General features: G+C 42.2%; 1 protein-coding gene across 5 annotated transcripts; it reads right to left on the bottom strand.

Moving 5' to 3' along the window:
* Positions 1-3808: 3808 nt before the first annotated feature.
* Positions 3809-14143, bottom strand: caprin2 (caprin family member 2). Of its 5 annotated transcripts, XM_026918691.3 has the most exons (22): positions 13938-14055; positions 13645-13777; positions 13054-13297; positions 12879-12941; positions 12714-12800; positions 12384-12619; positions 12135-12217; positions 11207-11344; positions 11089-11126; positions 10641-10895; positions 10477-10518; positions 10271-10405; positions 8890-8971; positions 8078-8127; positions 7840-7953; positions 7589-7678; positions 6113-6238; positions 5848-6019; positions 5409-5594; positions 5080-5177; positions 4926-4992; positions 3809-4832 (listed from the first exon to the last, which is right to left on the bottom strand). In XM_026918691.3, exons 3-22 carry the CDS (start codon positions 13282-13284, stop codon positions 4282-4284), a joined length of 2844 nt encoding a protein of 947 aa, XP_026774492.3. In that variant the 5' UTR covers positions 13285-13297; positions 13645-13777; positions 13938-14055; the 3' UTR covers positions 3809-4281. The 5 variants fall into 5 exon arrangements, with proteins under 5 accessions (XP_026774492.3, XP_026774489.3, XP_026774490.3 ...); XM_026918688.3 differs by lacking the exon at positions 13645-13777 and having other exon boundaries at positions 13938-14143; XM_026918689.3 differs by lacking the exon at positions 13645-13777 and having other exon boundaries at positions 3809-4829; positions 13938-14143.
* Positions 14144-14210: the final 67 nt, after the last annotated feature.

The following is a 14210-nucleotide window of genomic DNA, read 5'->3' as shown; positions in this document are numbered from 1 at the left end:
GATGGATGTGTGTGTCCAAGCAGGAATCCACAGAAGAAAGACAGAAAGGAGATGTCATTGTGTTAAATTCATCTGCCTCACTCCTCCTCTCACAATATCAAACTCAAAAAGTCTCATGAGCAGCTCAGTGGCACGGTGGGTCACATCACTGCCTCACAGCTCCAGGGTCTCTGGTTCAACACTGAGCTTGGGTTGGGTTCCTGTATCACGTGGGTTTCCTCCCACCTCCCAAAAACAAAATAACCCCTTTATCCTGGTCAGGGTGGTGGTGGATCCTGAGACTATCCTTGGAACACTGGGATTGAGGCATGACAGGACACTACACACACATAGTCACACCTAGAAACAATTTAAAGTAGTCAATCCACCTAGAGGATGTAGGAGGAAACTGATATAGACCCAAGAAGAACATCACATGTTTCTGATGTTCTGCCGTTGCTCCAAAAGGCTCTAGAGTGAAGCTGTAGTGCACGTGGAAATATTTCCGTACAGACTTCTTCCTGCTACAGTACACCACACATATGTTCTCCAGCCATATACACATAAAGAGTGTAGAAGGAGCTTATGGGTAAACAGTGAACTGCACATGTTTTTCAATTACCCATAAGCCCTCTAACTTGCAATGCATTCCTTTCGTGCTGGTCATAAACTATTTTTCATGCTCCTAATTGCGAATGTGAAGTTTATATTTACGGAGAAGTCGATTTTGACGCATCTCGCTGTGATTCAGAACAGCACATTGAGTAAAACCATGAATGGGATATGGTTCAGCTGACTATAACAGCTGTGCTGCTTCCATACAGCCCACTGCACGTCAGAGAGAAAGGGCAAACACATTTAGCGGGCTAAACTAACAGCCGTTGGTGGGGGCTGTTAACAAAAATACAGCGCTGACAGAAATGTGAAAAGTCACTGGTCTGGAAAGTGAATCTGGTGCAACCCCCGGTTAAAATCACACACCTGGTCATTTTCGTGGACGGGTTAAATAAATAAAATAGACGGGTTGAACAGCCCTACTTTTGTGCAAAGTGTCTGAATTCTATTGCCCCTGTGAGAAAACATTCAGCTGAAAATTTCAAAATTACTGCATGGATCTAATAAATTCATACTATAGCTGTAGGGCATATTAATAATGGCCATGATACACTGTATGTGCTTGTAAGAGCATTAGTGAGATCAGGCGCTGATGTTGGGATGTCGAGGAGGTCTGGGGTTCAGTCGGTGTTCCAGTTCATCCCAAAGGTGTTCAGTGGGGTTGAGGTCAGGGCTCTGTGCAGGACACTCGAGTTCTTCCACTCCAACCTTCACACACCATGTCTTCATGGAGCTCGCTTTGTGCACAGGGGCATCGTCATGCTGGAGCAGGTTTCAGCCTCTTAGTTCCAGTGAAGGGAGACTGTAATGCTACAGCACACAGAGACATTCTATACAATTGTGTGCTTCAGACTTTGTGTAACAATTTGGGGAAGTAGCACATATGAGTGTGAGGGTCAGGTGTCCACTTTACTTTTGGCCATATAGAGTATAAGTATTTGCTTTAGATCAGTCAACATACAGACATAATTGCTTGTTCAATTTATATTGCTAACTATGCAGTTTGCTGTTTTGAGGAGGAAAATATACATCACTCATCACAGTTACTTGGCTAGCTTGTTGCTAACAATAGACGAATGCGCAGAGGAACTTCCCACTTCAGACGAAAGCAGCATTATACTCTCACCTCACCATATCAAGTGTTTCTAGGTTTGTTTTTCAAGCTTGTGTCTGTCTTATGTTTTTATGAGACCTGAGTTTGGTTATGTGGACATATCTCCCCCAGAAGTAAATACCACCAGTCATTACTTTCTCTGTTATTATTTATTGAACTTTAGCAAGAGAACGTTAGCTACAAACAGGACAAAATAAGATTAAAGATTTTGATGATTTAAATGATTACTCTTGCTCATTCTTCTCATTAATCTTTTTCCTGTACTTATCAAGCATATAGTGACTTTTGACCTCTGAGCATTGCAATACAAGAATCTTTAGAAGAGCAGGTTTATGGTGACTGACCACTGCATGCATCATCAAAGTGCCAAGTCATGTGTACTGGTACATGTCCCTTTATGAGTCACCATAGTGCGATAGTACGAGCTAACCACATGACTAACATGAGCAAAAAGTGGAGAAAATGCACCACCAAATGTTATGATTGCTGTTCCATCCTCTGAGCTATTGCACTATACTTTGATGATGCATCAAAGAATTAAAAAAAAAAAAAAAAATCTGTGTAGATTTTTTTTCTGTGCTCCTCAGGTCCACCACATTGAGGGAGGAAATAAAGGGATAATAAATGTGTGTCCTGAAACATTGGAACTGGTATTGTAGACACGTTGCACCAGCTGACTGTTTGGCTTGATTGCTACAGGAAGAAGAAATGGCCCCCCCCCCCCACACACACACACACACACACACACACACACACACACACACACACACACACACACACACACACACACACACTCCTATTCTTTCATGCTACAAAGGAAACTGGAAAACTGCCCTGTTAATGTTTTAGTGTAAAAATGGATTTGTAGTCCAATAGTCTTGCTTCTGTCCAGGTTTTAATCTTGTTATATTGTTAGCATTAATTAAACAGTTCATATTTACAATTTGCAGTACGAACTTCTCTACACCAGACTGTATGAAGATAGACCATAGAAAGGTATGATAAACTGAATTATATATTGGGTTTTTAAACCAATATACTAACTTATGATTGAGAAACTTGGCTTGAGAAACTATTTGATGGCCTGTTAGCACTGGTGGAAAGAGAAAGAAAAGGTCAGTGTAACATGCAGCCTGTAGCGCCAACAGATTTCAACATGCTCTCTATCTGGGCTATTCTTTAACCCCACACTGACTAAAGATTATACTGCAACAACGTTTTGTTTTACCTTCCATCTCTAATGACAAATGCCAGAAAAGTGGAAAATGAAGCATAGATTAAACACTTCTTCCTGTAGCGGGCTACACATGTTCTTGTAGCACCTTTTCTGCACTGGATGCACGACCACTACCAGTGAGGAGTTAACTGACCAACACTAGCATCCCATCATTCCGGCCGTTAATGATTTGGGAATGTGTGTGGCCGTATGACTGGGACACTTTTGATCCCTTGATAACACTGAACGGATTGATAAATGAGCTTGTGTGCAATGCTTCCAGAGAAGTCAGAGAATTTACACTTTAGTTCACAGCAGCAGCAGTTATTTTAAACAAATGGGCTTTAAACTCAGCTGGGTCTAAAACCAGTCAGCTCTCATTATTATTATTCATGCAGCGCTACACAGACATAATTCACTTGTTTATATGGTGTCCTGTCTGAGGCTGCAGGTCGACTCCTGGGTGAATTCTTTTATCAAGCTTGAACATTAACAGTACTTACCAAGACAAATATTCCCTAGACAACTAGAGGAACTGACCGATTAGGTCAACCTGTAACAAATCTGATTAGGGAATTTTTTTTTTAAATCTGGAAATGCAGGTGATTCTGTAGTGTCTCTGTGGTTAGTGTTTGAAGATGCTGCCCCCTGGTGGAATTATTCATTCAACCAGCCAAATATTTTTAGGACGAAATACACTCCTAAACTGACAAACAAGCCTCCTTACAGTTCATATAGTAGACAGTCACCATTGATGCTCAACATGTTTATGCCTGAACACACACAAAGCCTAGGAGAGCTTGTGAGAATTTGTGAACCAGTTCCACTACAGCACCAGCTGTAACAAAGAAGGTAACAAAGAAGTTGCAAATCAGGAAACAGAGTGATTCTGCACATCATCTTTTATTCAGGCACAAAGAGGGATCATTTGGTTTGTTTAACTGATTGGCAATCAGCATTCAAGTCATCCACACCACACCGTCACAGTGCCGCCTTTTAAAGTGCTCAACGTGTCAAGTATTCAGATAATCTACATTCATACAAGCGATTCAAGTGCTCAGTAACCAGAAAGAAAAGGCACAATTAGCAGACATGGCTTCACATGTATGGCTCCAAATACAGCCAGCATCTAAACTAAGGGTGTCTGCAAGCTGGAAGATCCCCACCGATTTAAACTGCCTCGGAATTAGCAGACAAATGTTGCCACATCTACTTAATGCTACTGTGTGCGATGTAGGGATGGGGAGGGAAAAAAAAAAAAAATGTGCAATGAGTGTGATTTAGTAGGCAAGCCAACAGATCCACAACAAATCAGCATCCCAGTGTATGTGCCTGTACAGGAGAGCTAACAGAAAACTCAATCCGGGTAGAGCAGGAAGCCTGAGAAGGTGCTGTACTTCCAGCTACTGCCGTAGATGGCGCCGCGATGGAGACGCAGCCAGATGTGATCGCCAATGCGCAGAGGCAGCACGGCATGGTTGCTGGCCGTCTCGTGGTCAGGGGCACCATCGTTGGCGTATGCTGAAGCCACTACCTCATCGTTGCGCATCAGATTGATGTAAAGTGGCACACTGATGGCCAGCTTAAGGATGTGGAAAAAGAAGACATATGTGCCTGGTGCCGGGCAGGCAAAGTGGCCAGAGGGCGCATCAAACGCACCACCTAGGTTGCTGTGGAGAAGGTCGAAGGCAATGGGCTGGTCCAGAGTGCCTGGAGCCAAGTTCGTGGCACGGGCAGCTGAAAAGGCCACACGAAGTTGTGGGTACACAGGCATCAGGGTGTGAGGAGGAGGGCCAGTGATGGGCATCCCAGAGGCCGTGATTGTGAGAGAGTCACCATGAGCTGAGTCTATTATATACGTGCCCTCCCGGTCCGGGCTGCTCACTTGGGAGGAGTCACTCCAACCTGCTACACACACACAAAAAATTAGACTTGTATTTAACCTGATTTGATCAAGAATCCTTCCAAGAATGGCAAAGCTGAGAAATAAGCAACATGTACCAACTGAACTGTTCCTCCGAGCTGCTGTCCCTCCAGTACGTTTATGACTCTGCTGATACCCGTTTTCCTAACAAATATTTACGCCAGCATCATAAACAGACCGTTCCACAAGAAAACAATAGCTGAGTGAGTGGAGGAAAACAAAGTTTCTTACCTGGGAGGTATACAGAACAGAGCCAGGCTCACGGTGGGTCTGGGCACTGAAGCCTCCTCCTGGAGCTCGTACATTTACTCTGTGCACCTCATAGCCACCTGCGAAATAGTCAAAAGTAAACATGCATCAAATGCATGGATGGAAACAGATCGGTCATATGCATTGTCCAACTCAACAGCACTACCAACTACAATACTGGCTCTTTTAAGAAAATTTAGCGAATCAGCAGTGAACTAAACAGAAAGCAAATGTAGAACACAGACTAACAAAACCAGGAAGAGAAGTCCAGAAGCACACAAAAAAAAGGAAAAGGAGGAGAAAGAAGGTACCTCTGGAAGCCCCAGAAGAGCGGAGTGAGGAGTGAGAGAGTCCTCTTGCACCGTGTGTCATACCTCTGAGTGTACTGCGGGGGTAATAATGCTGGACCAGACTAGACTGAGGGGCAGAATTCGGACCAGGAGATGAATAAACCTGACTGGTAGCACTGATATCACTTTCTGACAGGTATGCACTCTCTGGGGGGGAAAAAAGAAAAAGAAAAACATTTGCACTTACTCCACCCACTGAATGTAGAAAGGCTTGCATTTCATCACACACCATGTATGGAAGGACGCTTCTTTATAATGCATCTACACTGATACGGACATGAAAACTATGGAGACTTTTCCCCTCTCTTGAACCAAAAATCACCTGGACTAAACAAGCCAAAGTGTTGACACCAAGGTCAAGTTAGGTATATCAAATTCTACCCTTTTTTGGATGCGTTACCCATCTGCAGGTCATCTTGCGGCAGGCTGAGCTCAGGTGGGGTCTGTGTGCTAGCAGTGGAGTGGCTCAGTGTGCTTGCTGTACTGTAGCTCAGACACACAGATCCTAAAAAGCCACTTTCATCAGTTTTCAGCTCTGAGCTCCTGGTCATAGGAACCTCCCCACTGAACACCTGTACCACAGGGACAGGCTTGAGTGTAGCACTTAAACAAGTCATTTAAAAAATGTGCACACGTTTAATATGTTACTAATGAGGAACACTCACAGAGTGCAGGCTGTTGAAGGACGCGGTGCTGGTTGCAGGTAGAGATCGTCTGCTGGGTGGAGTGCTGAAGGTCTGTGCCAGAACAGTCGGGGGCACTTCTCCATTAGAAAGTGGCTGCTTTCCTGCCTGTAATACACAACACTATAGAATAACCTGTTCAGAATCTTCCTAAGGCAGATTAATAGGTTTGGCATAATTTGTTGATTTGTTCATGTCCAAATCGGATTTAAGTGTTAAACTTCATGCACAGTTATGTAATTTAAAAAAAAAAAAAAAGCATTTTCCATATCATCTGTGGCTGGGAGTCAAAGAAAGCAAGCTTGGCGGTGCTCTGAGTGGGAGGGGCATACACTCTCTCCCCTATCAATCACAGCGACACTAGCCAATCATGGGCATCTGTGAGTTCATGTATGACGAAGAGGGCAGATGGAGGAACCCAAACACTTCTGGGGTCCCTAGGTGTATCTTGTTGTGTTCTAAAGGGGGTCTACTGCAAAATCTCTGAAAGAACACATGCACAATCTCTCTCTAATAATTATTTATTATAATTCATTCAAATAAATGTAATATCACACTACTTTATCTCTGTGGATGATTTAGAGCAGACAGAATTATAGATCTAACAATCCATACATAAAATAACTAACGAAAATTAACCATTATTTTTATCCTTTCAGTCCAATTTTGCACTCCAACCATCAGTGACAGCTTTAACTCTTCAGTGCTGGCAAGTGACCATGGTATAAGCGGAATAATCCTCGGCTAGGTGTGCATCGCACTATTGTAACGCACTCTGCGTCGCGTCGGGTGGTTCTTCCCCTCCACGTTGTGCTTTAATATCATGTAAAGCACACCTAGCTGTGGATTATCCCTTACATAATATACAATATCGCACATAGTGAAAATTTTTTGGTTGCGAGTTGTGAATGGAGAGTCGACGACAAGGTTCTGGCAGGGTCATATTTTTGATTAAAATCTGAGTGTGACTAAAAGCCACCAAAAGTATGACCTAAAACATGAAATGTTTACGCAAGCGATCATTTAAAATACCGACTTGCTCAAACTTCCCCTCATTGAGCGAGTTGCAAAGCTACCATGCTGCTAATGGACAGAAAAACAAACCCTTACTAACTCAAGCTCATAGAACAGTAATTCCATATTGTGCTCTTTTACCCAGGCAGGAACGACTCCAAACGTCTCCCTGCCTTTTAAAGCATCATTTCTCCAGCCACAACACTGTATTATAATACAGAGGGGGCTTGTTCATGTGACCCCAAGCCTGCATCATGCCGACTGAAGACATAAGCAGACCATAGTGATTCTCTTTAATCGCAGGTCTATCGCTAGAGGATCTTTACTGCATGCTGTGAAACTCAACATTTTATTGCACAAAACTCCTGATTTTGGAGGAAATCGCCATTGAGGAATATTCTTGGATATATAGTGTAAGCGGACATGTGATCTATATACACAGACCTGTTTAGAGTTCTTGTTGTCATGAGGTACAGAGATGCAGGACTCTCTGCAGTAGAGAGGTGGAGAGGTGAAGCCCTTATCTTGCTTTGCCTAGAATCAAACAGCAATTCATTATACAAACCCAACTACTCTTTCGTTTAACAATTTCTCCTTGCAACACGTGAAGAGGATCAAAGCACCATTCTCACAGTCCTATAACAAACTAGTTCAACACAAAGCACATGGTCACAAGGCTGGACTGAGTGGCTTACATGTGGTCCATCCTCAGTGTGTAGCTTCAGGTCAGAGGTGTTTGTGATCTGATCACCGTTGGACAGAGTGCTTTGGGCGTCTCCAGAACCCTGGTGGCCGTGAAGAGGAGTCGACTGGCGTATGAAAGAAAACAGAAAGCAAATATCAGGGGGGAAAAAAATGCAAAAGACCTGCACTGATAAAAAAAATTAACTAAAATCAGTTTTGCCAAATGTATTCTTTAAAGTTGACCCTTACATTCTGAGATGGAGGCAGGATGTCCGGGATTTTCTTCTGGTCCCTCTGAGCTGTAGAACAAACGAAATCTTCAGATTTCACAGTTAAATAAGGCCACTGCTCAGTTACAACATGTCTATTCATTATTCCAATTGTACACTATACATTATTCTAATTATACTGCATTGTACACTCCTGGGCAAAATAAATAAATAAATAAATAAAGGGCCAAGCCCAAAATGGCAAAATATGAAGCTTTTAATGATCTTAACATCAAATCATTGGTCAGGAAATGAGCAAGAATGAAAAATAGATAAAGGAAGTTAGTATGCGAGAGCTTTTCCCTTTGATTTCTTTAAATGTTTAAGTCTTGTGGCTCTTGATGGGCTGCATCAGGTGCGGCAGGGAACCAAATAATCACTAATCTTTTAAGAAAAAAAAAAACATCCCAGAAGATATTTTTGGAAAATGTTGTACACCCAGACATGTGTTAGTCTGAATTTTACGTCAAACATTTTAATCATTATGATGATTTGACCTTTGTGTACAAGAAGACTATAGAAGTGAATTTCCCTGTTTCTAGCTTTTCCCCAAACAAACAGTTCACTGCAGCAAAAGGAAACCAGCGAATGGAGGCACAGGAGCTCTCAGGAGTGCATCTGTTTCATTCCTGCTCATTTTCTCACCAATGATTGTTAAGACCATTAAAAGCTTCATATTTGCCATTTTGTCCTTGGCCCATTTTTTTTGCCCAGAAGCGTACATCAAGAATTTTTCCTCCAGCTCCAGGGCAGTTTATCACAATCAGTTGAGAATTCAGCAGAGAGCTTTACCAAGAGGAGAGGAGCCAGGAGACAGGTGCAGCTCTCTGGTTCGGCCATTACCGGGCACGGCTTCTCCATCCAACAAAGAGTCCTGATTGAGATTAATGGCATTTTACTGAAATCCGTTCATGGCTTGGATTTAAAAAGTCCTCAGTTCTCAGACTATTGCAAGTCACAGAACATAAATGTGGCCTGTGGAGCATCATGTATTAATCATTTAGTAAATCTGGGTGTAAATATTTTTGCATAAGGCAAACCAACAAACATTTCCATTTTATCTGTATGGTATTTTTAGTCCCTGACCAAGAGATCCAGCATGAGGATGTGCAAAGCTCTTCTATAAGTCACTCTGGATAAGGGCTTCTGCTAAACGCTGTAAACGTACATAAATAAGCAGGTTAAACTCGACAGAATAAACTGTATATAAAAGTGCAGTAATCTATGCAAACTATATGATTTGAAGTCGATCAAGTCGAAGTTTACATTAGTCAGTCTTCTTGTGTGTAAATTTACACACACTCAGGAGCACGAGTAGGATACGAACATTTTTCTGAAATTACAGTATTTCCAAAAATAGCAAATTTCATGTGTAAATGCTCATACAAATGATTCATGAATAAATCCATTCATATCTAGCTTGCAGGCCCACTGCTTGAATTTCTATATATAAATAAAATATACACACACAAATTATATATATATATATATATATATATATATATATATATATATATATATATACACACACACACACACACACACACACACACACACACACATACACACACACATACACACACACATACACACACACATACATATGGGATATTGTTAAATTTCTCTGAGCAACAAGTCAATGATAATCTATAGTTCTGCATCATGTTCCTTTTCAACATCCAATTTTATACCCACATGAGGATATAACCATAATGGCTTTCCTAATACATCAGAGTTCTGTAAAAGTACTTAAAATGTAGTCTGTCCAAGTGAAAACATCTACTAATCAAAAAAAATAAATAAATGTGAATGTATCAGGCTTTTAACTCGTATGAAATTGGCACAATTTTTGGAAAAAGAATTGCAAAAATACAGTGTAAATTTTATATAAAATAAATACCAAAAGTAAATGCCAGATTAACACCAGGTTAAAGCATACACATACCGGAGATGGTAATGATTTCAAGTCTGCTACGTAGCTGAGATATTCGAGTGACTACGTTTCTTATAATAAAATGATAAAACTGGGCAGAGGGGAAAAAGCCAGTCTAATCTGGAATTACTTCCAAAACAAACAAAAAAGCCAGTCATTAAATACAACAAATCACAGTTAGAAAACTGAATGAGAAATTGAAAAGGAGAAGACGAGTGAGCATGCTGTGCTGATCTGTACCTGAATAAAGCTGAAGGAGCCTGTGATCTGATCCATCAGGTGATCCAGCTGTTGTCTGCGCAAGGCAGGATCTTTAGCCAGAGAGGACGGAGAGTTAAACACCTCCACAGGTACGGCCTTCTTACCCTCACCATCCTGTTGGAACAGAGGATTAGCGTGTGCGAGCAAATGTGACAACAGAGTACCAAGTGGAGAAGCATACGTACAGATTTGGAGGCCGGGCTTCCTTTATTTTTCCTCTGCCGTTTCTAAGTAATTAAAATGAACGTTTAAAAAAAAAAAAAGTGAGATTGTGTGATCAGGCAACCAACTGGCCATTTCTAGAGCATTTCATTCACATTGCAAGAGCAAAAGGACAGTAAATTGCAACCTGTTTTGTCTCGACAGCAGCCTTCATAGTGACCGTGGTTTTGGGGATGAATCCTGCTGCTCCTTTCCAAGGCTTCTGTAACCCCATTTTGGAGGATGCTGGCGGATCAGAAAACTCTATATCCCAGGAGTCTGGTGGTTCCTGTTCCTTCAGGGCTAAAAACTCTGCCTTCCAGTTTGGTGCCTGCACGTTCACCTCCTCGCCCTGACCGGGCCCGGGGAGGTCTCTCTCCGTTACGTAGCGTCTGTTTAAAAACTGGCATCATTCTAAAGTTACTGACAGACTTCAGTGCAAAGAACAGACATTCATATGTTAGAATTAGGAAAAAAAAAAAAAAAAAAACTTGCTCCAGAAATGCTAAAAAGTTGATTCAATAAGAGAACATTTCCAAATGGAAACAGCAGCAAGGTGAAAAATCTTTAGGTTTGTTATAGTTAGTTGTTCCTACCTGCCTTGAAGCCACTTCAGAGTTCAAATTGACCACCGCTGCAATGGAAAAGACCAGATCACTCAAAACAACACAGCAAGATGCTCGTATACTACTGTACATCCAGCATGAGTCTCACCAGGTAGGCTGCTTGATGTGGAGGAAGCATCAGGTTTTTGGTCATCATTGTCCTTCTTTGTAGCTTTTTCAGGCTCTGGGATGTGATCGAATAATCCAGAGTCCACCAGCCTGAGCAGCTTCTCCTTGAGGTATTTATCTTGTGGAGAAATATGTTTTTTAAAAATATAAATGCACAAGTCATGAGCTGATGCATAAATAATCTAAACAATACAAGTCAAGGAAAAGAATGATGAATCTTGGATGCATCAAGAAGCACTCAATTCCATGAATCAACTGTGCACTACGGAATTATTGGCACCCTTCATAAAAATGAGAAGAATTACTCTATAAACTTTACACAGAATAATAAAACTTCCACTCAAACAACCTGAGAAACAATGTGAATCAATGTGCTTCCTGAGAGCATGTCACTAAATACAGCACCTGAACTTCAACAAACATCATTAAAGCTACAAGCGGCAGTGTTGCAGTCAGGTAAGACTTAAATCAAATGCTTTTGATTTCATGAAGATGGACAGCATCATGAATTCTGCTAAGCACCAGGATATTTTAGCCCAAAACCTGGTTGCCTCTGCCAGGAGGTTCAGACTCTGCCATAGATAGAGCATTCAACAAACATCCATCCAAATAAATAAACCTGTGGTCTGAATAGAAGCGGAAAGTCCACATACACAGACGTTCATCATGGAGGAGTGGACAAAGATCCCTCCTTAAACGTCTCCAAGCTTGTTAGACATTACAGACAAAGAGCAGTTATTCTCTCTAAGCGCTGAGCATTGTTTTACAGAAAACTTAAAATAGGTTTAAAACTATATACACAATTTCAGTTCATTTTCATGAAGGGTGACATTCATTCTGATGGAGCACCATAATGTTATAGGAATATGTTAATTATGTACAAGATTGAAAAAAAAGTGTGAACGCACATGTTGAGCCAGCAACTGGTTTGTCTTTGCCATCCAGTAGATCTAGGTAAACAAAAGAGGCCTGTTCCATCTGATCCTCTAAACTGTGGGAACAAAGAGACACAGCTATAATGTGCTTACACATGACTAACCATGACATTCCTCATCTAGCCAAAGCAACTGCTAAATGTTTTACAGTAGACACTGAACATTTTACAGCCATTAAAATCTGGTCATGGCCTCCATAAATGCATTGCCTCATGCACAAACCTCATGCTCGCATCCCTCTTGCAAGCTAATAATGAAGCCAGGTTCAGCAGCTTCTCCATTTCCTGCGCAGACAGGTAGCGAGCATGTTCACGTGTGTTGAAGGTTTTCCTGATGTCCTGCCTCTGGAGACTGCAGAGGACATACTGCACCTGCAGCATCATACTCAAACGCCTCTGTTCGGTCTCTGCCCTCTGAACCTGCTCGCGCCGCATGGCCTTCCTCTGGGCCTTCAACAGCTAATAAAGACAGGTTTATACTAAGGACATTGAGGGAAATCCAAACCCAAGTCGTTGCCTTTTTTCTTTTTTTAAGAACAGGATCTGTCCTTACATCCTGAGTGAGATCACAAAGGGTCTTCTGCAACTCTCTGGCAAACTTCAGGTTGTGAATCACTTCTTCATACCTCCCTACCGCATCCTGTAACAGGAGCAGACATTGTTTTATAGCCATAAAATCTCAAATTTGTTTAAAGTCAAGAAGGTAGAGAATAATCACCATTTGGTCTTGATTCAGCGTGTCCCCATTCTTTAGCCGCATTTGGTAGCCTTCCAGCTTGAGCTGCACACGTTAAACATGGAAACAGTACTTAGCAACAAATTAACAAATACATATTAAGATGTTGGCAGGCATTAGTGAGTTTATGATGCACACGGTACAAAGACGAAGCCACCTTCTTTTTCTCAATGTTGCGGATCTTGTGCCTGAGGCAGATGAGGCCGTCCTCGATGTAGTTCTCGTACCCGTGGTAGACGGTGGCTGAGGGGTTCAGGGCGAGCTGTAGGGCTGTGAAAGCGTGAGGAGAGTCAGTGCTTGGGCTGCCATCCAGCCCGGCATCCCTTTCTTCCATCGACTCCGAGAGCGCCATGGTGTCCGAGGCTTGAGACGGGAACAGCTGAACCATGGTCCGTGTCTCTCTAGAGCAGAAGAGGAGATGTGATAATGGTCACATTGCATTTCAGAGACATTAACTACTGCAGTGAATAAGAAGGAACTTCTTAAACAAATCCTCAGGCCAGTGGATACGAGGCAGAGGAATACTCCTCATAAAGCAGAGTTAAAACCTGCTTAAAGGATTAAACAAAAAGCTCTTGGTGTCTGTCTAGTTTGAACTTAAATTCTGCATTTTCACTCTACACAGTGACGGTGCATTTAATGAAAACCCTGAGGCGGTACTGTGCATAAATTATAGCACCCAGAATCTGAATGACAGACAGTTATTGAGCCCTTGGAAGAAATGGAACCTTTTAACCACATGACCTACCTGCATGTCACATCAGTTACACCAAAGCTTGCTCATTTAGGCAGGAAAGGTAGAAGTGTGTACTGTGAGACAGGAACTTTCTGTGCCTCTGACTAAGCAAAAGTGTGCAGGCTCCAGAACCATCCTCATCAAACTGCAGCCAAAATGCACAACAGTCCCCAGTGCCACCGCCCAGTGTGGAGAAAAACAGATCAGACTAGCATTCTCTGCTGGAGATCTTCATCTGCTGACTGACTGCAAGTGATAACATGAGCACCATCACAAACCACGTACAAATAAAAGCATTGACTGACCTCATGCGTCTCTTCTGCTGTGAATGCAGCCTTTCAGATCTGAGTGAAGCAGAAAAAGAATGAAACCGAGCTTGGTGGCCTGAGGGGGAGGGGGGGATAGAGAGAGCGATAGAGAGAGATAGAGCAGTTGTTGAAAGGGAGGCCAAAAGTGAGCCTCCTCTCACCTTTTTATGCACTCTCATCAAGGGAATCTCGGCAGCTGCGAGGGCAATCATGACGTCATGACGCTAATGGAAAGTGGCGCACTACTGCCTCAGTGCGCCATGTGGTGAG

Source organism: Pangasianodon hypophthalmus, chromosome 9, assembly GCF_027358585.1.
Source record: "Pangasianodon hypophthalmus isolate fPanHyp1 chromosome 9, fPanHyp1.pri, whole genome shotgun sequence".
Taxonomy (NCBI): Eukaryota; Metazoa; Chordata; class Actinopteri; order Siluriformes; family Pangasiidae; genus Pangasianodon; species Pangasianodon hypophthalmus.
The sequence above is the reverse complement of the archived record's forward strand: the minus strand, read 5'-3'. Positions and strand labels throughout refer to the sequence as shown.